The sequence below is a fragment of the Styela clava genome, chromosome 2 (genome assembly GCF_964204865.1).
Source record: "Styela clava chromosome 2, kaStyClav1.hap1.2, whole genome shotgun sequence".
Classification (NCBI taxonomy): Eukaryota; Metazoa; Chordata; class Ascidiacea; order Stolidobranchia; family Styelidae; genus Styela; species Styela clava.
Window position 1 is genome coordinate 11,975,603 of NC_135251.1, and position 27,110 is coordinate 12,002,712.

The 27,110-nt window shown below is 35.7% G+C and overlaps 3 protein-coding genes across 3 annotated transcripts; all 3 read right to left on the bottom strand.

Annotated features, from left to right (window-relative positions):
• Nucleotides 1-6,534: 6,534 nt before the first annotated feature.
• LOC144411880 (uncharacterized) lies at nt 6,535-9,765 on the bottom strand. Its single transcript, XM_078109539.1, has 2 exons — nt 8,310-9,765; nt 6,535-8,082 (listed from the first exon to the last, which is right to left on the bottom strand). Exons 1-2 carry the CDS (start codon nt 8,538-8,540, stop codon nt 7,903-7,905), a joined length of 411 nt encoding a protein of 136 aa, XP_077965665.1. The 5' UTR covers nt 8,541-9,765; the 3' UTR covers nt 6,535-7,902.
• A 135-nt stretch (nt 9,766-9,900) lies between these two features.
• LOC120336730 (galactose mutarotase-like) lies at nt 9,901-16,099 on the bottom strand. The gene is made up of 8 exons (XM_039404486.2): nt 15,163-16,099; nt 14,270-14,361; nt 13,565-13,611; nt 12,771-12,933; nt 12,280-12,346; nt 11,636-11,789; nt 11,191-11,362; nt 9,901-10,825 (listed from the first exon to the last, which is right to left on the bottom strand). Exons 1-8 carry the CDS (start codon nt 15,350-15,352, stop codon nt 10,742-10,744), a joined length of 969 nt encoding a protein of 322 aa, XP_039260420.2. The 5' UTR covers nt 15,353-16,099; the 3' UTR covers nt 9,901-10,741.
• A 3,129-nt stretch (nt 16,100-19,228) lies between these two features.
• On the bottom strand, nt 19,229-27,035 carry LOC120336726 (galactose mutarotase-like). Its single transcript, XM_039404482.2, has 8 exons — nt 26,675-27,035; nt 25,928-26,082; nt 25,231-25,274; nt 24,656-24,818; nt 23,334-23,418; nt 21,860-22,001; nt 21,064-21,238; nt 19,229-20,479 (listed from the first exon to the last, which is right to left on the bottom strand). The coding sequence occupies exons 1-8, from the start codon at nt 26,865-26,867 to the stop codon at nt 20,396-20,398; spliced, it is 1,041 nt and encodes a 346-aa protein (XP_039260416.2). The 5' UTR covers nt 26,868-27,035; the 3' UTR covers nt 19,229-20,395.
• Between the last annotated feature and the right edge of the window lie 75 nt (nt 27,036-27,110).

A 27,110-nucleotide genomic window follows, 5' to 3' on the forward strand; every position in this document is an offset into this window, starting at 1 on the left:
GTGACTGTCTTGACGTCTTGTTTAACCCTATAAGAAGCTATGCTGCATTTTATTGCTTCTAATGATACGTTTCGCTCAAATGAATCACCCATATACACAATTTTATTTATAATCATATTATATACATGCTTATATACTGAATTTACCTTTTTGTGTCATAATTATACCAAATGATTGCATATCTCCAGATACGGACCGTCACCTCACTCTAGTAGGTAGTGCAATTTCCTATGTGGTAATTTTGAAAAGCCCTATACTGGAGTACCGACTTGCCCAGTGCCTCAGTAAGAGCATAGGTCAATAGAGTTGCCAAAAAATCGAAGCCCTTTCAGATCTGCTCGTTCAGAGACTTCTTTGGGCATAGTTGAAACGAAGCTGAAGAATCCATGTCCAAATTCGGGTTTTATTTTGCCTATGTATCTACTAGTCTAAAGCATTGCTCAAAAAATCTGTTCAGGTTATTGGCCTTTTTTGGGGCAAAAGCTTAGCTCAACCAAAACCTTTATTACGTCCAAATTCTGATTTTTTATTTTTTGATATTGACTTGTTTACAGTCTTGGTTTAAGCCTAGCAAGAGACCCGTGCCAAACATGTGTTATTTGGTGCTATGCTATATGCTTTTCGTCCCCAACTTTTGAAATGTGAACAAATATTTGTATCTTTCTGTATCATGCATAATTTTTCGTAGCTTGGAACGTTTTTTAAACCCATAGAACTCCTGAAGACCCATGTTTTCCGGCCTTCGGTCGAAACCTGCCTGCTCCCCGTTTCGGTCTAGCTTTGCAAAAAGAAATTACATGACCCTCGCTTGGAAAAATTCTAGCCCTTGGTTCTATATGCCCAGTCTCTGCTTGTCCAAATTCGTGTTTAGAGAGCGGTGCACACAGCAAGTGAAGCCATTTTAATTTGAAGCAATGTTACTCAGTTTTCAACGTTAATACTCAAAAATACACAATACCTCAACTTTACACGGAACGGAGTTCCCTAAAAAATGCAAAAGTATATTATTTATTTACAGAGAAAATTTGATAAAATATTTGAATTTTTGCTATTTTGTGTGCCTTGTATTTTATTACATTTGAAAAATGTGCTTTCGAGATGCTTGTTTGTAAAGGAATTTGTGAATAAATTGAAAATAGGCAAATTTTAAGTGTTTTTGCTCCATTATGACGTCGTCACATCAACGCTAGTTCCGCAGGAATGCCACTCTCGATGTTTTACACTGATGTTATCATGTTTCAAGCCTCTATATACCCCAATGTAGGGCCCGGAAGCGATAAAAGATTATTCTGTGTGAGAGGAAAGTGGTTAGATGATCTATCATGTTGAAATATAATTAAAAGATTTCCAACCCAGGAATTATTACTTATCGATTTTAATCAGTAAATATAGGTATGATAGGTATTTGTCTGTATGTGTGTTTGTCTGTCTGTCTGTTAGATACACGCGATATCTCACGAAAGCGAGATTGAATCTGCTCCAGATTTTGCATATGCATTCATCATATTTCAGATTAGAAGCCTATTGGATGAATTATGTCGTATAATTAGCGAGTTATTAATTAATTAGTGATAGGACACAAGGTGTCACTATGGAGTAATATCGCTGTTTTGGGATCCCCTAACTTTCGATCGATAAGTCTTCGGTCTCTGACCGATATTCTCGTTTTACAATTAGTAAGTTTAGGCTTTTTACTCCCAAGTCCGTCCGCCATTATTAGATCAGAACGGGAGTAACTTAGAAACATGTGGCCAAGTTAGAATTTCCTATATATTTATCAATATCCAACTAACAGCCAATCATAACGCTTATTTCAAGTCACGTGATCGGCGCAGAACCCCATTTGCCATGTTACAGCCATGCGCAGAAAGACATCTTAACAGGAAGTTCAACTTCCCTGCCGGAAGTTCCTAATTGCCATGCGCACGAAAATACTCAACTCCCATTGGCTGATTCAACATTTCTCAACCTGCGCAGTAGATTACCAGTCATGTACTTGCCATGCGCGAGGTTTTTGAAAAAATGACAGTTGCCAGATATTTTTTGAACGGTCTGATTTAGAATCGGGCCGTTCAAAAACGAAATTCTGAAATCTGGCAACTGTCAAAAACGGTGAATTTCCGCGCATGGCAAGTGCATGTCCGTTTTGGTACTGCGCAGGTCACGTGACTTCAAAATTTTCTGATTGGTTGATTTTCGTCCAATTGAAATATTCCTTTATTGTATTAGAATTTAAGGACCCCGCCCTTGTTACTATGCAGATACTGAGAGAACTGCTAGCGATTGGACTTGGATGAATCCTCAGCTTGGTGACATGAGCTATACTCTTTCCCGAGATTGAAACATTGCAATTACTGTATACTTAGTAGGCCATCTAAATTACTTTTGGTGAACTTTGGCTGCTGAAGAACTAGGCGCTAAACGCTAACTAAAACCGCTGGGCGCTTTGCAAGACAGTTATGCACACAATTTTAATTGAGTTTTCACCACCGAGTTGTAACCTGCTATGGTACTTAATCTGTTTACACATGCCTCAGGGCTGAAGATAGCTTTGATTTCCATTAAATCACTTCACCCAGGGTGAACAGGGTAGGCCCTAAAGATTAGGCCTTAGTGCATCTAAAAATAGAAGCTTTTTATCTATGAATCAACTTCTTCTTGTAACAAGCTTTTCTCAGAATGAAATCACTTAGAAAAACTTTTCCTGAATCTTATAGACTTGAGTCCATTTCTGCTCTTTTATATATCAGAGTGAATACCGTCTTATTTGCGGAGATTTATAAGGCAATGCCATATACGTTCTCGAAATGTTCCATAAGGCGCCCCAGGGCTTTGTGAGAGAAACCTAGAGGCTATGCAAACTTTTCATTTACTTATTAAAATATGGAATATTTTTTAAATACAGAGCAGCAAATACATCAGAGACATTAAATATAGTAATTCAGTTTATTCACAGGGACATTAATCGGTGAATAATGTGTTTTTATTTTATAAATTTATTTTGGGGCTCCGGGAATAATAGTCGACCTTCTCACAAGCTCTGTAGCGTCGGAAGTTTGAGAAACCAATGGAATAAAGCAGACAAGACACTGATATTTTGCATAGGATGAATTTATTGCAATAAATCTTCACACTAAAAAGGAATCATAATAAAATACTGTTACAAAATTTATTTTAAAAATGGAAAATAGCACAATGTCTAAAAATGGATGTTATATGAAAGTAAATCTATAATAACAGATACAGAGTGGGGTTGAAAGTGGGACTGTAAATGGAGGCCAATTTACAATCTACTATTGACTACGGGTTAGGAAAAATACAGACTTCCAACTCTAGACTGTAAAAAATGTTGACTTGGATTTTGACAAAAACAAAATTTTGAATCAATTCTTCTACGTTCTTCCCTAACAGTATAATCCTGGGGTTCCTAAGTCTCGAAGAAAGAAAAGACCTCTATATCAGTGATTCTCAAACGGCGTAGCACCAGAATAAAATAGATAAGATGACCAGGATAGAAGCTAATTTAAAATAAAAATAAAAGTGTTGGATTTGATTTTGCCGGCCTACTTTTGCTTTACCATCTGTTAGTTGTTGTATGTTAGCTAGGTATTTTTGAGGTAGAGTGCGAGACTGGAAAATGCCATAAAGGAAGCGGCCTAAAAGTTTGAGAATCCCTTATCTATATAATCGAGGAAGTCTAGTTTGCTATTGACAGCTCAAATCTATCCTACCAGCTTTGAACGAAATAACATATAAAAGAGCCGTTCATCGGCAAAAAGTTTCAATTGCACAAATTATTAGCTTTCGAAAAAAAAACTAGGAAATGCGATTATTGGATTAAAACAAAATTATTGAGGTAATGATCTTCTAGAACTGGTTGGTTATTAAAACTATAATATTGGTGTTAGTCTAATTAGCTTGATAAAATAGAAAATTGGTTTAGGTTTTTTTCTTGTAGCAAATTTGAAAATTTTCCGCCCCAAATTTGGAAATTTACCACCAATGCAGGTCAAATCTACCCCAAGTTGAAACACTTGGGTTTGGCCAGGCAGAAACGGAAAGATTCGAGTCTTTCCAAAAAACATCAGTGCTTATCAGTGGTTGAATAACATAGACTCGCTTAGTGAAAGACACAAAACAGATCATGATGCAAAAATTAAGTGATATGAGAGCCACCAATAAAAACAAGATAGATAGGGTGTCCATGAAGTCTCAATTTTCTCAAAAGATACCGAACATTGGGTTGGCCCTCACAGATGTATTAAATGAAGTGAAAATATTTGAACAATTACTGATTATTAAGAAAAGAACAAACCTGGTTTAAGATATGTTGAGAACGGACTTTATAACCAAATTAGGATTGTAAAAGGACTCATGTCACATGGAAACAAATAATCAATAAAATAAAGATTCTGGTGCATCTAAAAATTTAAGCTTTTTATCTATGAATCGACCTCTTCTTGTAACAAGCTTTTCTTAGAGTGAAATCATGTTAAAAAACTTCTCCTGGAACTTAAAGACTCAAGACCATTTTTATATATCAGAGTGAAAATTATCTTAATTGCGGGGATTTGGAAGACAGTGCCATAAATGCTCTCAAAATGTTTCATAAGGAACCCCAGGGATTTGTGAGAAACCTAAAGGCTTTGCAAACTTTTCATTTACTTATTAAAATATGGAATATTTTTTAAATACAAAGCAGCAAATACATCAGAGACATTAAATAAAGAAATTTAGTTTTTTCACAGGGACATTAATCGGTGAATAATGTGTTTTTATTTTATTAATTTATTTTGGAGCTCCGTAAATAATGGTCAACTTTTACACATGCTCTGTAACACTGAAAGTTTGAGAAACCAATGGAATAAAGCAGACAGAGCACTAATATTTTGCATATGATGAATTTATTGCAATAAATCTTCCCATTAAAGATGAATCATAATAAAAAAATGTTACAAAATTTTATTTTAAAAATGGAAAAATGGACGTTATATGAAAGTAATTCTATAATAACAGATACAGAGTGGGGTTACAAGTGGGACTGTAAATGGGGGCCAATTTACAATCGTGACTACGGGTTAGGAAAAACTTCCAACACTAGACTGTAAAAAATGTTGACTTGGATTTTGACAAAAACAAAATTTTGAATCAATTCTTTCACGTTCTTCTCTAACAGTATAATCAGGGGATTCATCAAGTCTCAACAAAGGAAAAGACCTTTATATCAGTGGTTCTCAAACGGCGTAGCACCAGGATAAAAAAGATAGGATGACCAGGATAGAAGCTAATTTAAAATAAAATTGTTAGATTTGATTTTGCCCGCATTTTTTGGATATTTACGGGGTGTTTTTGAAATAAAACGTACTTTTGCCTTACTTTTTTGGATATTTACGGTGTGTTTTTTGAATAAAACATACTTTTGCCTTACCATCTGTTAGCTAGGTATTTTTAAGGTAGAGTGCGAGACTGGAAAATGCTATAAAGGAAGCGGCCTAAAAGTTTGAGAATCACTTATCTATATAATCGAGGAAGTCTAATTTGCTATTGACAGCTCAAATCCATCTTACCAGGTTTGAACGAAATAACATAAGAGCCGTTCAAAGGCAAAAAGCTTCAATTGCACAAATTATTAGCTTTCGAAAAAGAACCTAGGAAATGCGATTATTGAATTCAAACAAAATTATCGAAATAATGATCTAGAACTGGTTGGTAATTAAAACTATAGTATTAGTGTTAGTCGAATTAGCTTGATAAAATAGAAAATTGGTTCAGGTTTTTTTCTTGTAGCAAATTTGAAAATTTTCCGCCCCAAATTTGGAAATTTACCACCAATGCAGGTCAAATCTACCCCAAGTTGAAACACTTGGGTTTGGCCAGGCTGAAACGGAAAGATTCGAGTCTTTCCAAAAAACATCAGTGCTTATCAGTGGTTGAATAACATAGACTCGCTTAGTGAAAGACACAAAACAGATCATGATGCAAAAATTAGGTGATATGGGAGCCACCAATAAAAACAAGATAGATAGGGTGTCCATAAAGTCTTAAATTTGCTCAAAAGATACCAAATATTGGGTTGGCCCTCACAGATGTATTAAATGAAGTGAAAATACTTGAACAATTACTGATTAATAAGAAAACAACAAACCTGGTTAAGATATGTTGAGAACGGACTTCATAACCATATTGGTATTGTAAAAGGACTCATGGCACATGGCAACAAATAATCAATAAAATAGATTTAATGTGGCTTCGCTACATATCAGAAACTCAATTACAGCAATAACACAGTTCAATATTTAAACGATAATTCAGCATTAAAATACCAGTAATGAATACAGATTAGACGAGTAACAATTTAATAATTATGATTAAAAATAACAAAATGGTTAAAATAGTTTAAAAACTTAAGTTTCATCATAGACTTGACTTTATGTATCACATAAAAATAACGAAGGACTAAATAAAGTTATTGTTTATTCCATACAAACAGTATAGGACTAAAATCAAACTTATCAGGTATTCCCAGGTGAGATATAAAAATGATAAAATGGAATAAAAGTTTAATATTTCAGTATGGAGTCGCCTTTTTATACCTTAATACCAACACCGGAAAAGAGAGATAACAATTTATTTTCCGAATATATCAAAAATGTATAGATTACAATAAATGGAAAAAACTATCATGAAATATAATCGGGATGGGGCGGGAAAGACTACAACTATGTCGACCGAAAAAAAAATATTCAGGAGTCAAATTCAGAAAAAAAGGGCTGCGTATAGATTTTACCCCAATTAATTACAACAATTGTTTGATATGTTACACATAACAGTTCCAAAGATACCGTAATATAAAAAGGGGAATTACTCAAGAAGTTAGCTTACACAATATAATCTTTAAAATAGGGCCTATTTGAATTGAAAAGAAGGAATGACAAAGGTAGATACATATTTCAAAAAGGTTTACGTATTTTAAGTAATTCTCTGATCAGAAATCCAATTTTATTTATTTCGGAGCAAAAAAAAAACCTATAGTTATTTAAAATATTTCCTAGTTGTTGAAAACGCAATGAAAACAGCAAGTTTCATAAGCCAAATGTAGTTGATGAATATATATAGCTGAAACTGAGACAGGGCTATATTTAAACTCATTATTTATCTCATACAAAAAGTGCAGGACTGAAATCAACCTATCAGGCAATCCAAGATGAGACACATTTGCATACGACGACTTTTGAAAACTTAAAAACTGGTTGTTGGTCGTGGATTCCGCCATTACGCCAAGAACCTTTTGTAACGAATACGAAGTTGTCCGTCGCAGCATGGTCTTGTTGCTTCAATGCTACAAACGGAAACACGCCATCTGCTGGATTTGAATCACAACGACCTGCGATTGAATTTCCGCGATGTAGGGCGGAGTACAATTACATCTCGATATCGGATTGTTTTTATAATCATTGTGTCTCATCAATTTAATCAAGCTATCCATGTCAACAACTTTTTTGTGGTCGCGAGCGAATATTTTTGCACAAGGATTTTTGTCGTGTGTGAACCAGTTTCCATATTTAAACTACCATTGCTGTTTGACAAGAATCAGCGAATATTTTCCGTAAATATGAAATGAATAAAAAGAACATTTGAGACGTCATTGTATACCATTAACCAGGGAGTCGTTCTAGGACGTCTAAAACAGCGGTTTTTGACTGTTACTCGAACTCATTACAATCCACAATCATCCATTGGCGATTGTACGTTTCACTGTTGTATTTTGAAAATATTTCGTACCATTGTTTTCCATTTTTATCGAGACGGTTCGCTGCGATGGTTCTAAGCCAATCGGGGACAGTTCTGGCATGGTGAATTTCCACAAATCAGATTTAGAGTTGCCATTTGTAGTATCCATGGTTACCAATCATGTTGCAAGTACGTAGAAATCATCTCCGGAAAATACAGACCCAGGGTAACCAAAAAAGAGTCGAGTCGCAGAAACCCTCTCAAAATGTTGCTCCATGTTTGCTCAATTCTCTCGGATGTTATATATCCTTCAGCATATCCTGCTACATAGGCTTGCGACGGGGGCCACGTCTGAAAAATCGTAAAAATGAATGTTATTAATAAAAAATTTGGTAATGAAAATGTCAGCGGTTTTCAAACTTTTCGGTGGAGTGGAACCCTGATGGAACATTTCAAAAGATTACAATCGACTACTAGACCACCGTACGCCTCCAACCATGGGTTAATAAAAAATTTTACTCTGATAACGTTCAAGATAGATACTCCAGTGAAACACGTTTAAATAATAACCTACGTACCATGCCAATACGAGCGTAATGTCTGTTAGCATTCAGAAGTTCTACTTCATCGAGGTGTGGATCAGATTTGTTTCTTGTATTCTGCCTCTTAAGAAGAACAATTTTGAAAGTTGTCAGCCACGTTTGGAACGGCATATCCTGTGGCAGATCTTCTTGCAAAATTAAACAACCGCTCATGTGGTGTTGCATTTGTTGCGATGCACAATAGCGATCTGATAGAATGCAAAACATCCTGCCAACATTCAATTGGCAAACTTTTTGACATTAAAGCAAGTTTTATTCCTTTCCGAATTGTACCATTGCACTTTTCTACTTGACCATTCGCCGACGGATTGTAAGGAGTTGTTCCACTGTGAGAAACACCCTTTTCTTGCAAAAATCTTTTGAACTCACAACTCATGAAAGCCGAACCGCGGTCAGTATGTATGTAAGCAGGCATTCCATATGAAGCAAAAATTGGAGTTAAGACTTTTTATGACACTGGTGTCATGAAACATCAGGTGTTGGAATAGTGAAGGGAAATCGTGAAAACTCGTCAATTACGCAGAGAAAATTTTTAGGTTTTAGCTCTCTGCATGCACGATAATTCAAGACAGTTCTCTTAACGTCTTCCATCGAGTAAGGTGAATTACGGACTTTAACAAAATGAGCGAATCTAGATATATCTGGATGGCATAATGCATCATGTTATTTAGTGAGGATATTAGTAGTAAGAAGAGCACATTAAATCTTCGATATAGTGTCTGGTGCAACATTGTCTTTGCCTGGTTAATAATTTATATGCGATATCGAAAGAGTAACCGAATAGTTCAATTATCGAGCTGGGCATTTTGATCGTGGATGTCTACTATAACCGGAGAAAAAGCATTTACTTCTACTATTCATACTGCATTATCTGACAATGATCCGACATCGAAATTGTTAGATTGTATTGTTGAAGGTTCTGCTCCGATGGAAGTGTTTTCGGTTATAGCATAAGATTGGGAATTTCAAACGGCAGTTTCTAATGATTTGGCTTGATCAATTATTTCGTCCAGTGTCAATTTCTTATTCTCCAGCAGTCGCTGGCGTATCCAACTGAAATTCAAGCCACGTACAAAAGAGTCCCGAATATATTCATTCTGGTAGTCTTTAGCAGATACGTTCTAAATCAATCTTTGCTCAATTCTGTCAATGCTCTCAAATATTCAGCAACTGACTCAACAATTTGTTGGGTTCGCCTGGCCAACACATGACGTGCATATATTTCATTTTTTGGCTGTAAAAAGATCCCTTTCAACGTATCTATGGCTTCATCATAAGTTGTGATATTTCTAACATGTCTATTCTCGGAGACACATAGTTTATTAATACTCCCAATTTATCCAGTCCTTCAGTGGGTAAAACTTCCAAGGAATTTTCAAATGTCTTTTGCCAATGAAGCCATTCGCCTTCCGCCTCACAGGTATCGGGAGCTGTATCTAGTTTCTCAGGTTCTAAAACTTTATATCCATTGTGGTTGGTTTGTTAAGTTATGTTTAATAAATTGTTAAGAAAGATAACCGATTCTAGGCTTCATTTAACATAAGAACACCACTACCACAAATTAACACTGTAAACAATAAAATAACACACAAACAGTAAAGTATGCAGTACGACAGAGCTAGGGTAATCAAGAGTACATTGTTTATCTAATAATTACACTGTAAAGAAACACTAACACCACAATATAGGTAAAGAGAGGAAAGTTTAGAAAAGTTGGGAATCACAGACTTATAGTTGAAAATGCGTGTTGTCACATAAGATACCATAGCGGTAAGAGGGTTCTAAAGTGGGAAACCGTAGTTTGATTCAGGAATTGGCCAAAGCCTTAAAATTAGTTTGCATGATTTAATTTTTTCGCGTATGAATTTTTTCTTCTTCACTGATTACGATAGCTGTTATGGAAAAAAGTTAAACGTAAAATTGTTTTGTTCTGTGACCCCATGAAAAGTGCTCCGCGAACCCCAGGTGGGAATCCCTGACCTAAAGAAACAATTTGAAGTTTGAAAAAGTGTCCTTTTGTAGTCTGCTAGATCGGTTTCAGTGGACATGTAAACAGGCCTTATGTACGAGTATAAATCATATATTTATTTGCATATACAGAATAAATGGAAATACAAAAACATAATACCAGTGCGATATAGAAATATAGGGTGAAGCAAAGAGTGGCAGAAAGAAAAACTGTACATTCAGTCGAGTGTTCGATTCTCGTTAATCATAGCAAATGTTATTACTATACGAATGAGTAAAACCCCGAACTACATATTCGACCATCACATGGAAAGCGGTAGCTGCAAATTCGTCTCTTAGTAACCTAGTGCCAAAATCAGATTCTTTTCCATTTAATCATGGTCCCATGTTCGACCTTTTTTCAACTTGACAATGAATGTAGATGTATTTTTTCAGACAAGTCACAAAGTATGAGAAAAACTATACCAGGTCGAATGACCGAAAGAATCTCCCGCTTTTAGATTTACTCGTTGTGGCGCATCAATCTAAAATATAACAAAATTGGTAATCCTGTTTTAGCTGTTACGATAGAATAGATCATTTCATTTGAGGATAAAAGGGAAATTTTTGTATTATTGCACCACATAGCCAATGTTTTTGTATCAGTTTGAGCCCGTATTGTCTGGACTTTAAAAGTGTAAAGAATTTCGCGTCATAAAACGGGGATATTCAGACAGTAGATCGTATAGATATACAAACGATTCATGTATAGTTGGTTACAATTCATTTCATGCACACCGATACTCCCTCGAAAATATAAATGAAGCTTTAGTGATTTTGATCCGAAGTGGACTTAAAGCTCATACAAACAGAGATACTTTAATACATAAAGTTGCAATCTTTAAACTACCTTCTCTGAGCATGGAGGATGATTCTGAGGAGTAACGGCAACACATGAATGCCTATTATATTTGACTCCATTTTTCCCTTCCACAAGATCAAAGTCACTGGCGCAATCAAGCGAAACAAAAGGTTGTGACGTTTCAATGGTAACAATTCTTCCATTTGATACGTGCTTGATTCTGGATGAAAAAAAAAGATTTTAACGCGCCAAAGACATATTTGCTCCGAAAATAGGAACGTTTATTTTTTCGATTTTGTAATTTTGTTTTTGATAAATGAAAATAAACGAAATCACCCCAAAATAAGCCCCATTGGTACTTTTCGAAAAAAAATTGCCTTATTTTCGGGAAAACACGGATATGTAGATGGACATTTAGAGCCTGTTTTATTCCAAGCATTTATGAGAGATCTATCCTTTGACATTGTATGGCTCAAATTTCCACTACACCTACCTTGCTACAAGCTTTTTATGTTCGCTTGGTGACAAACAGAAGCTTCTCCCATTTGGTTTCTCTTGTGTGGGTTGAATTCCTACGATTCGGTCATTACTGAGAAATGTTGGTTTACGTAAATCAAATACAGTGTTTTCGACGGATCTTGTCTCGCCTTTGATAAATAAATAAATATTAATAATTAACTGCATGAAACTTGAGACTTATACACTCGAGACTGAAGTTTCGAAAATGAAGTCTATGATATGGAATGAACTTGTTTGATTCATAAACGACAAGATATCTGGCCTATTTTATTAATGAGATCTGAAAAACCGAAACTATTAAAACAAAGCCTCATTTGTTTAACGCCGATCCCAATCTGGTAGTTGGTTTCGCAGCACTAACGATTCTGCGCTTGTCGACTGTTTAAATTTATTATGTGCGAAATAATGATGTTGATGAACTTTAAACCGATTCTCAAAGAAAAAAAAAATTAATAATCTCTATATCCGACATGGATTAGGAATCAACGAATGGCGTAAACGGCACATGTTTTAAGCTATCTGATTTTTTCTCTGTCGTTACACCTAGAAACCATATCCTAGCTTATCTTATCAACAGATACAATAACTGAGTACCAAAACTTATCTTACTTATCTTACCGTATGAGTCGATATAGGAGTTCGAATATAATGTCACCAAATGATGTTTCAAATCGCTCCACAGCGTCTGAAAAAGTCATTGTTTGTAAATAAAAAAGTTTAGATAATTGTTGAACAACTGAGAGAACATGGAGTAAGGGCGAATGTCAGATGATACAAGCAAGACACTGTTTACTTCCGACTCAGAAATGGAATTTTTGGATATGTATCGATGATTAACTTTGCGGCTCCAATAAATCGAGTAATTTTGCGCAAATAATAACAGTGCAAATCTCATCATAGGCTCATTTACATTTGTTTAAAGTGTGCTCTTGATCAATTCTGATAACTTGATATGAAGCGCGATTACAAGAATTCGAAAATAAACCATGTCCGCGAAATGTTCGAATTATTGAAATTAAAAAACGATTCAAACGATAATTCTGCTCTTCTTAGTTGCATTTGGCTAGGTTGCCTACATTTACAGATATTCTGACGCGAAGACTACTTACATGTCCCGAAAGATTAAAATATAGTTTGTTCGTCATGTTGATCGTTGTGTCTCTATCTGTTGTTGCCATGTGTTGAACTTGCAGTTGAGAACCCTGAAGTTTATATTTTACGAACAAGTTCACATTTCCTTTTTGACCATCTTCATCGTCGCGTCGAACATATCTTCATAAATAAGAAAGTAAACACGCTTGTTATGTTTCAGACCAGAGGTGCGCAACATTCATCACAAGAGGGTCAGGTACAAATACCTGAATGAAACCGCGGGGCGCACCGTTATTTAAAATAGGCTTTCTAGTAGTTGCAGGTACAAACTTTGGTTATCGATCGTATCCCATGCGTTGCTCGCTTCGCACAAACTCAGGTATTGTGTAGGATTTCTAACGCAAAGTAATTGAAATTATTCGCACGTACTAGATTAAACTAAATTGAATACTCGTTTCGCGGGCCGCGCACCATTCGTATTTGGCCCGCGGGCCGCAGGTCGCGTACCCTTGTTTCAAAATATTGTCAATGATATCATTTTCAAAATGGAGAAGCAAATTATCAACCCGGAGAAGAAAATAAAAATATAGCTACCAGTTTGATTAGGAATCATTCAAATGCTCTCACATCGTCTCAAATAAAATAAAACTCAGGTATTTGTTATTAACACCATGTATGTATTCAATAAACGTTTATTTGATCGTTAAATTACAAAGTGCGCTTTAAAGATTGAAGCGCTTTGTTGCGGTGTAGCCATGGGCAACATTAGGATGTTAGTTTCTAGCAAATGAGGAAACATTTAAAAACTTACTTGAATGTCACACTCCGTGTCCCATTTGTTTCCGATTTCCATATTTTCTGTGTTAAACGAAATTTATTATAACGTGATATGGGTGCAACATCAGATTTTAAAAATAAAGGAAATCGACAGCCAAATCACAAAATGGGTGTCACAATATTTCCAGAAGCGACGTTCTAAATGGTGAACAGCTATAAAAGGAAATTGACACCCAAACAAAAAAAAATGCACAACATTTATAAAATCAAAACGAAAACCTGAAACAGGGCGGATCTACCGTGCTTTCCCGAAAATAAGACAGGGAATTCTTTTAATTTATTTTTCGAAAAATAACACTAGGGCTTATTTTGGGGGGATGTCTTTTATTTACATTCATCAAAAATAAAGTTACAGAGAAGAGAATTTTGGAGATTTTCAAATATACAAAAAATGAGGACCGATATCAATTTACTTATAAATAACACATTTTTAAGTAAAAAAAACTGCTAAACATAGATTATTCACGATTAGATACTAGATATATAGATTCACGATTAGATTAATCATTTAGGAGAGATTTCTTGCTAACGACTAGTTCAAAAAAAATAAATTCGCGCTATCGACTAGGTCTTATTTTAGACTGATATTATAATCAATTTTAATCTTATTTTGGGGGAAACACGGTAGTATGCGACCATGCCCACTCCTCCTAACTTTTAACAGTTGAACGAACCTTACCTTGCCAATGCTGTTATCCGAGGATCGTCCGTTTTGTTCTGAACATCCATGTTCTACGACGCTTCCTATCTGTTTTGAATGCCTTTCATAACCTGGAACAAGCAAAATGCATTAATTCGACATTTCATTAGGCTGATTAGCGCTCGGACAGTATTCTAGATGTTAACATATAAAAATAAAATAACAACGACAATATTTAATATAAAAAAGCAAAGAAAAGTCGCAATCGACGAATCTCACAGGGCGGTCATATTAAACCTCCAGGCTGACCGTTGTAGGTAGACATAGCATGAATGAAAGAGACTAGCCACAATACAATCACTTTGGTACGTAACTATACAAACTATATCTTTATGTTGCGATATGTAGAATAAAAATAACAAACAACGAACGATTGTCATTCAGAAAAAGCCCCATCGATTATATTCGCCGGTCTTTTTTAACATGCAGGTTGGCCAGTGCGGAAGGAAATACTAATTGAAATATCATAGCTACGAAACCATTAGCTTAGTAAGTGACTACTAGGCCTAAACAATCTATTTCTTGATGTCGCGATATTCTCGATAGCTTATCTCTAATAGATTGTCAGTAGTTTATATTTACACATGCCGAAAATACATTGTATATACAAGATAAGGAAAGATGGAAAAAAAATACATTTCAGTGTGAAGGGAGACGCAATAAACAAGTAATGGTTATCGGGCAGCGTCACCTATGAGGAAGTCCAACATTAAATTATACTGTGAAAAAAAAGTCGAACATAAAATACTAAAAAGGCCGGAAATAACAAACAAAAGCCGGAATAATATTTGCTAGCCCAAATTGGGTCGGGTTTATTTTAAACGTAACAAGCCAAAATATCTCCCGATTGATTTTCTATTTTTTTTACTCACCATGCACTCCAGAAAAACCGCTTATGACGTCATCCATTCGACTAAATTTGTCTAAACATCTTATTCCAACTACTGTGGCTCCGTAATCAGAAACGTCGACTTCTACGGTAGGCGACTTTAAAACATGTAACGTAGCTCGTTCTCCGTCATTTGTGAAGCCAAAGGGCAAATTGTCAAGCATAATGGGCATATTTTTATATTTGTACTTACTAATGTAAATAATTATGTGTTAATTATGAGTATAGCAACAAAATTGCATCTTGAAAGTCTTCGTTCAGAAATATTGGCGGTTTGAAATAAGCACGACATAGAAGAGTTGGTGCCGGTATTTTAGTTTCAGAGCGTTTCGCTTCAACATAGCCTGCCTACTTTTCTACATCCCAGATGAAGTGAGCTTATTAACTTGGCATTTTCATGTTAATTAATTTTAAATGGGTTCTTGAAATGGTCTAAAATCCTATCAAAATTTCATTCGAAAGATATGTTTCTGGCTCTGCAAGATATATTTCTCCCTTGTTACCGATACCTTTTCTCCGCCTGAAATTCTCAAATGTTTTGGTCAAAGGTTTTGTAGAGCTTATTATGGAACGATGTTTGAACTCATGCGATAATATTTACTGCCCAGCCTTGTGCAAATAGGTTGTGCCGAGTGTAACGAGTACCAGCCAATAGACATATTCCGAATTGTTTCACAAAATGGAGAAAGGTTCCATTAAAGCTATTGTACAAAGCGCTCAACCAACGGCGGAATTTTTATTTCATATGATGTAAATTCGAATTTGAATATTAGATATTTCTGAATCCGATTGCTGTATAACTACACACTTTTCTACACATAACACAGTTGTCAGCAGACTACTACTTTTGGTGGATTTTCATATTTAATAATTGGGCGTGTAATTGGGACAGCAAAAGTATTTCAATGTTATTGTCGCCCATCCTCCAACACGATGCAACACCTATCTGTGAATGATGAAACCGAATTAATACTATTTCTATTTGAATATTCTTTGTATGACAATACCCATCTTCAATTTATAAAACAACAAACTTCTGAGGCCTACGTCAGCCCAACTCGTCGTAAAGAATTTCTAAACTGTTTTTAAATTTTGACACTCGTTCTCTTCACAAGTGAATCATGACTGCTCCGACGTCTATATGAGAATGGTAAAGGGGCGAAGGGTCAACTTGTGTACTTGAAAAAGATGATGCGATGCATCCCATTACTGTAGCATGCAGAAAGGCTGACTAGTGCCTCGTAAGTATACCGACAGAATCAAAACAGTTTGAAAAACATGAAGAAAACTTTAAGCTCGTTATATCAAGATTCGATGCGATCAATTTCTACAAACAGCTCACTATAGTGTCCTAATAGCCTACTAAATCAACACTATACGCCGTAATTACTCTTGCTTTAGCGAGATGATTGTAATACAGCTCTAGTTAATACAGTCGCCTGCAAGACAATAATAAACCCCTTTTCTCTCCATTAAATGCACGAAATATATTGTTTTGACCTCGGGGCGTAGTAAACAAATAAACGATTGCAGGGTGACAGTGATTTATGCTTGTGATAAAAGCATATTGATGCGTAACAAATACGAGCTAAAATCAATGGCGTCAAGTTAATCTTCATAGACTAACTAATGATGTATCACGAAATCAGTACCTGTTATTGGTGATTAAATACCTCGTGACGTTCCTCTTTTGCAGTTTTAACTTGAAATTGCTCTCACGATTTATGCTGCATTCGCGATTGCCAAACATTCTAAATTCTAAATCGACAGAGGGTGATGCTATGAACTAACGGTTCTCTTTTACGAAATATAGTTCAGCATTTACACCGACTCTCAATTGCATTTCCATTTCTCACTTTTGCAGTATTTACTTGAAATTGCTCCTACTTTTTATACTGCATTCGAGAATGTAGAATAATCTAAATTTTGCATTTGCATTAGTTTCCTAAAATATTTTGCCACTAGATCTGTAAGAGTCGTTGCAAATGGTTGGGAACCCTCCTATAAATACAATACGGTCGACTCGAAATATAAATAAACGATTCTCTGTTAATAACCTCGGACTGGGCAAATTAGAAAAATAATGCCAAAGGCAGGGCATGTACCAGGCAAATGGAAAACAAAAATTTCCACGTCACATCGATAATTGTGGAGATATTGAAACAAGTCGAACGAGCCAGTTCATAGAATTTCATGACATCGATTTAATAAGGGAAAAGGACGCCGAAGACAGGGGTTTTACAAGGAAATGTCTGAACTTAAATTGATATTAACTTATTCATCAATTAACAATGATGTATATATCAATAATAAGTACGGGCTTTGGGTAATGAATGTAATTGAGTAATGTTCTTCGTGACGTCCCTTTTTGCAGTATTTACTTGAAATTGTTCTTACGACTTTTGCTGCATCGCGATTGTCAAATAATCTAAATCGACAGCGTATGCTCGTAATGCTCTGAACTGACGGTATACTTTACGAAATATCGTTTCTCAAATAAATTTCCATTTCTCTTTTCTGTCTTTACTTGAAATTGCTGTTTCTTTTTATACTACATTCGCGATTTTCAAATATTCTAGATTTACATCGAGTGATGCCCCTAAATACGGTTTGTTTTTGCAAAATATCGTTCAGCATTTATTTACAACGCCTCTCAGTTCCTTTTCTCGTCTATTTGTCATGTCCCACGACGAACAGCATTTGCATTACTTTCCTAAATATATCCTGCTACTAGATGAAGTTCATTCTGTTCAACAGTCGTTGCAAGTGGCGAAGATAAATGAAGCACGTTCGGCGATCGCAAAACGCGAACTTCTATCCCCCAATTCACTGAAATCTATTATCATATCACTTTTTTTAGATTTGACGCCGTGATATTTTTCCTTTTTTGCTTTCCATATAGTAGGTCGGGGGAAGTCGGACCCACTAATAAGTTATTTTGAATAACTCTTCAAATAATGTCGCAGCTGCATTCGTTCTACTATTGATTCATGCACCCACCCTCCAGCTATCTTGCCACATTTGCACATTGTTGCCATAGCAACGAATCGGAATTTACGCCCGATTTTCAGCTAAAAAAATATCGGGGTAAGTTAGACACTTTGTGGGAAAGACGGACACACACCAAAATTAACTTGATGGTGTCTAGGATTTCGGTCATAAGATTTCGATCAACGCCTAGATGGCCCAGGATTATGTCTCTTAAATTTTTTTTAAACAGATCACTTTTCTTGCATATCAAAAAGTATGTCCGTCTTACCCCATAAAGAACATAACAGGGCAATTTTCAAAAGAGTTTGAACAGTTTTAGGAAAACTAGAAATTTAAAATTTAGTTTGCGCTTTTTCAACTGCAATTTTTATATCTTCTTTACACGGACTACCTCTAGAAGTATTTATTTTGTAATTTCTTGGCATAAACTTGGGCGTATTTTATACGCATATGGAAAAAATAATTTGACGGGGTAAGATGAAATTTTACGCCGGGCTTAACTTCTAAGAGATCCAATATAAATATGGCGATGAGTGTGCTTTTGATCTTTGTTGTAAAAGGGTACTTAGTACCAAAAAATAATTATTTATAAGTTTCGATGACGACGGCCCATTGACATTCCCAACAGACTATATTGAAAAAAATCCTCCCCCCTCCCCCACTCAAAATCCACCCTACCTCTTAAGTGACCCTGCCAACCCAAAAATGAGTACTGGCAGTCTGCTAAAGAATTTATTCGATCTAATGCAACTACTTTCAACAAATAAACAAAATAGAACCGAGTTCGCAGACTTTTCCGGCTAAAATTATTCTTCGCCACCATGGGACTCTATAATTTGACGTTTTTCTGTCCCAACAGAAACACCCCTTCCCGAAAAAGCACCGCCTTGTAAGTTATCGAGCCTGAAATGTAAAATCTTGGTTCTGTCGTTGTTCGCATGATGTCGCTCTTTCACGCGATGCGTTTTGAGCGACGAAAAAGCGCGAGGTGTCGCTAGTAGGAGGATTTTATTTTGACTGACCATCATACCCCGGGTGTCCGAACTACCCCGACCTACTATATCATGCCCTGATGTAGTTTTTCTGAATAGAAATTCAAAACGTCGGCAAATTGCATCGTTTTGCTAACACTGGTTGTGCTTTATTTATCTTCGGTTGAATATACCTGGTGACAATCATACGCTGATCGTTGCAAGTGGATTGGAACCCTCTTATAAGTACAATACGGTCGACTCGAATTATCAATAAACGATTCTCTGTTAATAACCTCGGACTGGGCGAATTAGAAAAAATAATGCCAGAGGCAGGGTATGTACCAGGAAAAAAGAAAACAAAAACGTCTACGTAACATCGATAGTTGTGAAGCTATTGGAACAAGTCGAACAAGCCCGTTCATAGAATTTCTTAATCTCGATTTAATAAGGGGAAAAGACGCCCAAAGGCAGGTGTTTTACCAGTAAATATATATATGATCGGCAGTCCCCAAAATTTATTTCGATTAATCTTTACATGATTTGTTATATATGGTAAACATGACATTTTTTAATTAAATATCCTTTGAACCTGTAAATATCCTTGAAAATAAAAAGAGATCTCTGCCCAAATATATGGACACAAAAGCCAAAGCGACATTATACGACATAAATCATCGAAAATCCATAGGATTCCGATCCGAGCTATGGTGAATACACATGCAAAATTTGGAGCAGATTCAACCTCGCTTTCGTGAGATATCGCGTGCATCCAACAGACAGACAAAAAAACAGACAAATACCTATCAACATACTTACCGATTAAAATCGATAAGTAATAATAACATGATAACGAAACAACCCAGTACCCTACTTCGTATACAATACCACGAGACCGACTAATCTTATATGTCTGCGTATATAGTATTTTGCGCATGTAGGCTACAGTAATGTATTCGTCCTGCTTTAAAACTCATAACAGACTGTGCATGAAACTGGTTCAAGTTAATTTTTTGAATTAAAATAATAAATTCACTCAACATCAGACACGATTGACTAATCGAGACGTGGTGATGTTTTGCCACCTCTGATATCTACAACACTTTGTGTGCACGTAATCATCGTTTTATATAATTGAATCAGCAAAAAATACTGCACAAGATAAACTGCAAATTTTAAACAAAATTGTAGTTATGCTTCAGGACCATTAATAAAGGCTTGTTACACTTCTCCACAGACGAAGTAGTCATGTCATCACTGTACGGTAGTGAAGGTGTACCAGGTCTTCTGATCATATACTTCTCCTGGTTTCAAAATTGCGTTTGGAAATTTACCGATCTGTGAAGTAAACAAATATTCTTTAATGAGAAGTCCTGCTTACACCGCAACGTGATTCGTACTATAATAACAATAAAGTTTGCTTACACAAGTTTACTAACAGTAAACAAAAATACCATGACTTGTTTTAAATCCTAATGTTGGATAATTACAGGTTATACCCCAAGGCTATTTCCGACAGAGCTTATAATAATAAAGAATACGGAAGTTACCGTTGAATGTAAGTCAAAAAAGCACGAGCACGAAAAATTCTGTCACGAACAGTGTTCTGCTAGAGTTGATAAAAAATTGAAAACTTACTTATTCAATGTAATGATATAAGATCAATTTCAACATTTTTTCATTGTAATTTCTGTATTTTGATAATATCTGTATTTTGTATCAGCAAAATCTATTCTGAGTTTAAAAAGTAACCTAGCATACACTTTGGCCATGTTATCTTTATATACTGACAACTACGCGCATTAAATACAACTTGTTAAAGTTTCAAGCACACACATAGCTTGCAAGGTTGAAAAACTGTATATATATTTATTAACGACCATTACAAGCCTTCTCGTTTGCTTCCTACCTATATTACTCACGTGATTTATAGCATCCGGATAATTTTGCGTTTCCAAACACAAACAGCTTTGTTTTCCATAAGTTCCTTGGCCGTTTCTTTTAGGTTCATTGCTGAGAAAGTTTGCCGTGTAAAATTGTATCCCTGGTTGGGTGGTCTCTACCTCCATCACGCGACCACTCGGTCCCTGCTCCACTCTGCAGAAATTACGAAAATTGACAATAAGGCAGCAATTGAAAATTGTGTGCAATAGATAAAAAATAATTGTGTTATGAAGTTTACACAGAATGGCAAATATATCACATGCATGTTGTGAGGTATCGATAGGAGGTACACACCAATTGCTTACAAGTTTTAATGGCTGAAAGCAAAGTTGTTGTTTGTTATTGAGATGCCAAATTAAAAACCAGGACGACGACGGAATCCAGTTGGCTAGAGTTAATAGTACCAGAAAACAATTAAAAAGGTACAGCATTCTATCCCATCGGATATAAAGTCTAAAAAGTGACACTCAACTGTAAACTATTCAATAAACCCTCCGCTCTGGCCTAAAAAACAAGCCGGCGCCAAGAAGATAATTTTAACTGCAAAAGTCTCTGCATAGGCAAGCATTTTTCAATTTCAGTTAAAAATTACAAACACGAATCACAATCTTGAGATATTTAATTGCGACTTCAAGAAATACGGAATAACAGTCAAGCATAGTGTAATAGTATTAGTAATACGGTGCATTGACCACAAATATAATATATTAATTTTAAAACAAAATATTTAATATCTGAACGATGAAATAAATTTGGTTAATTGAGCCAAATTACCTAGCTGCAAGTCTTCGTTCTCCATTCCGTGATAAACAGAAGTTATTGTCATATCCATTTGGAACTTTATCCAGTCTTTCTTGCGTCATGAGTTCAGGTTTTCGAAGATCAAATATAGTTCCTTCTACATCTTTAATCTCACCTTGAATAAAGGTATACTATATATAGTGCAGTGGTTCTCAAACTTTTAAAACCGCACCCACTTTTTAGAATTCGTCAAGTCTCGTGCCCAACCTCTAAAATACCTAGCTAACAATAATCTAGAAATAACAAATAATAAAGCGAAAGTAGATGGTACGTATATATCTGAAACAAGTGAGCTATGCTCAAATATATGGACACGTAGCGCCATCCAATGGCAATAATTTTGATGACGTCATAGCGAAAAAAAAAAGTAATAGCCTTCTGGAGAAATTTTTTTTCTTTAACCACTGAAAATTTCAAAGCAATTGGTCCAGTATTCGAAGAGAAAAGCGATTTTTTAAAAATGACGGAGACAAATAACAATAACAACAACATAATATTGAAACGATCGTTATGTCCACTATACGTGTCCAATGAAGAAATGTAAATATCCAAAATTAGTCGGACAAGATCAAATGTTTTTAATTAGCTTCACACGCGCTCAAAAAATTGTCTACGCCAACCTTGTGGAGCGCACCCCACCGTTTGAGTCCGTCCGTCAAATATGCCATTTTGGTGGAGAGTTATGTTAAATTTGACAATTCGCTCAATGTAACAAACTTTATCAAGTGTCATAAGCAAAGTTGGATTAAAAAGTAAAAATGACGTGCCGTGCGTGTTTGAATTGTGACACAAAAACACCGTCGGCTTCAATAGGTATACTACCCGTAAAAATTTTCCATATATGAAAACACATTCTTGGTTGAATTCTAATCAAAATTAAATTCATCTCGCATTTGCCGGAGCAACGTTAAAAAGCGAACGTAAATTTTGATTAACAGAAGGAGATGAGGTACTTAGTATTTGATATGAATTGCGCGTTCTACGTGCTGATTCTCCCAAAAAAAGTTTAGATCGCTGGTTCAAATTCATGGATTTTTACTCTCATTCGGTGGTTTCACCCGCTGTATGAAAATCAGTATTGATAGTGTTTGACTTTTAGTGAATGGCACAACAAAATACATTACCGCAAATAATACTATTGATGTTGCCACGAATTGGACCTCCGAAAAATTCTTCCTATACTTTACCATTGTAAAATGTTGATGCTTATTTATAAACTGGTTTATATGTTTCAATTCATGATTTTTATTAAAAATTCCAAAACGAGCCAATGTTCACAACCATGCAGCTCAAAAATCCGTCTGAGTTACAAAAGTGTCAGAGCGGCTGCTATCACGTCTATTGTTACGTCACATTTTGCATCTCGCTGATTATTTAATTTTACGGAAGTAAACAAGGAATAGATGCTCGGGGAAACATCAATAGTGTAAATATGACAATATTCTACCTGTTGGAATCGAACTTTCCGTAAATGGAGTCATCTGATCTGCGTTGATCATTACTTTGTGATCGTAAATTTTGTTCCACTTCTCCTGCGAAAATAGAAAATAATCTTTCACAAAGGTATTGTTCAAATCGAACATAAATTTACATAAGAATAATGATGCGCCTGAAGTATGCGTACCAAGATGGCGGACACCGGTACGTAGTATGTGTACCAGGTTAGGATAGGACATAATTTTTTCCCAATTTTCTTTATTTTAGTTCAATTACGAGTTCGGGGACTAGCCAAGTGACAACCGGGTGTCCGCCATCTTGGTTCACATACTTCATGAGTATCAGAATATGGACAGCGACGTATTACTTTGGAACCCTAAGCGCGGAACGACAAAAGCTGGAAGACCTGTCAAGACATCCACAAAGAAAACACTGGTTTATCTTTATCTTGCAGATCTCCCTAATGCTATAGCATGGACAATAGAGAGATGTGTAGGGATGTAGTAAATTGCGTCCGGACCACTCGCCCGACATGATGATTATGCACGACAAATGCACCATAGATTGGCATAAAAGCCAAGACAGAATTTTCATGGTTATTCCGCGGCTAAAAGGGAAATCAAACAAGGCGGTTAAATATTACGTCGAGTGGATAACCGAGGTCAGTTGTCCGATCATTTGTGACAATAGTTGGCCATTAATTGAAACGTGACTCCACGACAATGGACTTTGCGACACTTGTTTGGAAAACGAAATCGTCGAACATTTAATATTACATTGTCCACGCTATGAAGTCCCAATATCATTTTTAATTAAGCATTACAAAGAACTGAATATAAATATTATCAATTTACTAACAAATTCCACATATATTTTGTTATAGAACACGTCCTCATAACAAACCGAAGCATTTGAACACCAACCCAACGCGTAATATCATAGTCCTGTTGGACAAAACTAAGTCAGCTATAAGCACCATTAAAAAAATAAAAAGGATAATAATTGAAACGTGACAATTAACAATAGATTCCAGGGATGTTTGCCACGATTCGTCGAAATTGGTCACATACAATACCAAAATGAAATTTCGCTATTTTGTAAAAGCATTGGCAACCAGAGGTGTATTAAGGCACGTGGGGTATGCCGGAATTTTAGAATCTTCGGAAACATGTGCAATGTGTGAAAGAACTTTTTAGGATAGTATTATATAACTATATACAAAGTTAGCAGCCTGGAAATCGGTAATATCCGATACCGTTTTTAATCTGTTTAAGATCTGTCCTAAGACTTAGGTTGCCAAAGAAAACGGATTCACTCCATAATTTCACTCACATGGCCAGCAAGATTGAAGTAACTATGATTTGTCATATTAACAATCGTAAATTTATCTGTCGTTGCAGTATATTGAAGCAGTAACTCTGATTCGTTCAATTCATATCTTGCAGTTGCATGTACTGTGCCAGGAAAACCTTCCTCTCCATCTCTGCTCACCAATCTAAATAGGTAAGAAAATGTGGAAATAACTGACAAATGATGACCTCGTAACTCAGTAAAATCAGTGTTTTATTTTTTCACCATCATGTAAATACATTTTGTACAAACAATATAAAAAAAAAACGTAAAAGTGGCATTTCACTGATTATCAAGCAGCGACTCCCGTGATTAAAGTTTAACAGTAATAAGGAGAAAAAAAAAATAGTCAACATTGTATCATTGAAAAAATAGATTTGAAGGTCACACAGCAAGATTATACCTTATTCAACAGTTATTTTACTCCTTATCTCGGAAAAAGCTTTATATTTATACTTGAACAAACATGCAGACTACACTGTAAAAAAGTGACAGTTTCACAAATTTACATCGGTTCGTTAAAGTCATTTGCACCAAAATAATTTTTAATTTCTCACTTGAACACTACGGCAGACTTCTGTATTTCTGCTTCCCAGATTTTCTGCGATGAACAAAATACCTTAGCATAATCAGTCTTGAATGAAATTATGAATAAAAATAACGGCGCTCCAGAAGTGTGTGTACCAAAATGGAGGTAACTAATTTTGTTTCCCTAATTCACATCAAGTTGTGTAAAGAGACTGAAACATATATTCACTTGGCTAACACAGACAGTCCCCGAACTCGTAATAGAACTAAAATAAAGAAAATAGGAATAGAATTATGGCCTGACCCTAACCTGGTACGTATACTACGGGAGTAGCCGAAATTAGCTTGTGCGAAAGATCGATTTACTATCTTTAATCACCTGATGTTCGCACGACCAGCGAATCAATGCATATACTATATGAAAGGCAACATTGGTAACTATTTGACGCCTGGCAGCCGGACGACATTTAAAAAGATATTATTCCATACTGCCTAGCAGGAAAAAAAACATGGTGTCCCGAAAATGTCGTGTTCCGCTTGTCCCACTTTGTCATTTTTTGAGACACACAAAAAACATGTAGCTAAAAGGATCAAACGTATCAGATCATTCTGCGTAATATAAGGACTGAATGCCCGATTAAGACATCAAACTGGGAACAATTTCTAATATATATATATATGGATTGTTAATCTGAAAATAATTTTGTTAACAGTGGTTCAACAAACCTTATCAAATCCAACTATTCCGCCATGTAAGCTGTTTGGTGGATTGTTGATTGGTAAACTGTAGTCCGTTCCATTCAGGGTAAACTTTCCGTTCGCAATTCGATTGCAGACGCGACCAACCGAGCAGCCAAAGTATCTGCTATATTTTTCGTACCCTGTAAAACAATTTTTCATGAATTTTGTGCTGTGGTTCTTGTATGTGCCTAAATGTTATTATACTCTTCTTTATTTATTTATTTTTGTCATTGTGAATATTCAAAGAACCAGAAAAACATTTTAAACTCTCGCGCCCATTTCAATGTCAGAATGTAATAAACTCTAGATTTTTACTGTAACATTTTAGCGAATTAGGACAACATTTCGTTTGCCACGAAAGGTACAGTACTTATTTGTTGTAATATAAGCCCTGGTTTATAATATTTTTATGGAATACCATTATCTGCTGTATTTCGTACCCTGCAAAATAATTTTTCATGTGATTTGCTAAGTCAAAAGCTAAGCTTTTTCGTGGTTTAGATAAATGTCATTCGACCCTCTCTCTCATTTGCTATTTGCGTGGGTGTGTGTATCCATTGAAAAATTCAGGATACAATGAAGTTTCGCGCCTATTTCAATATCATTGCTATTAATTTTTTAGCACTTTACACAAATTGGGCAATTATTTCGAGTTTATTACTGATTTGTGGCAAATTACAATATAAGCGTCTGCCTAATACCTAGTATATAATATTTCTACCAGACACTCACCTTGCACATCGTCGTACCCAGTCACAACATCATCTACGACTCCATTTTTATCGGCAAATTTAATAGAGGTTATTGTTGCTCCATAATCCGTCAAGCTCAATTCTACTGTAGAAGACTTCAATATATACTTCGTAGCTTTCTTAGATCCATCCAGTGTTATACCAAAATGTGAAGTCGATATTTGTGTAGCCATGGCGAAATGGCGTTGCACAATGCTTCACATGCCGGTAGCGAACTTTCTTTAGTCGCGATATTTGTAATTATTAACCAATATCAGCTATCAAACCATTACCCTTTATATCAGCGACACGCAATTGTTACACTGCCAGCCCGACCAGACTAGAATTACCGCTTTGGGAATCAACCAGACGTGCCACGTTTATCTTTCCGGCAACGTCGTACCGCAGAACACAAAATGCGCGACATTTTATAAAAT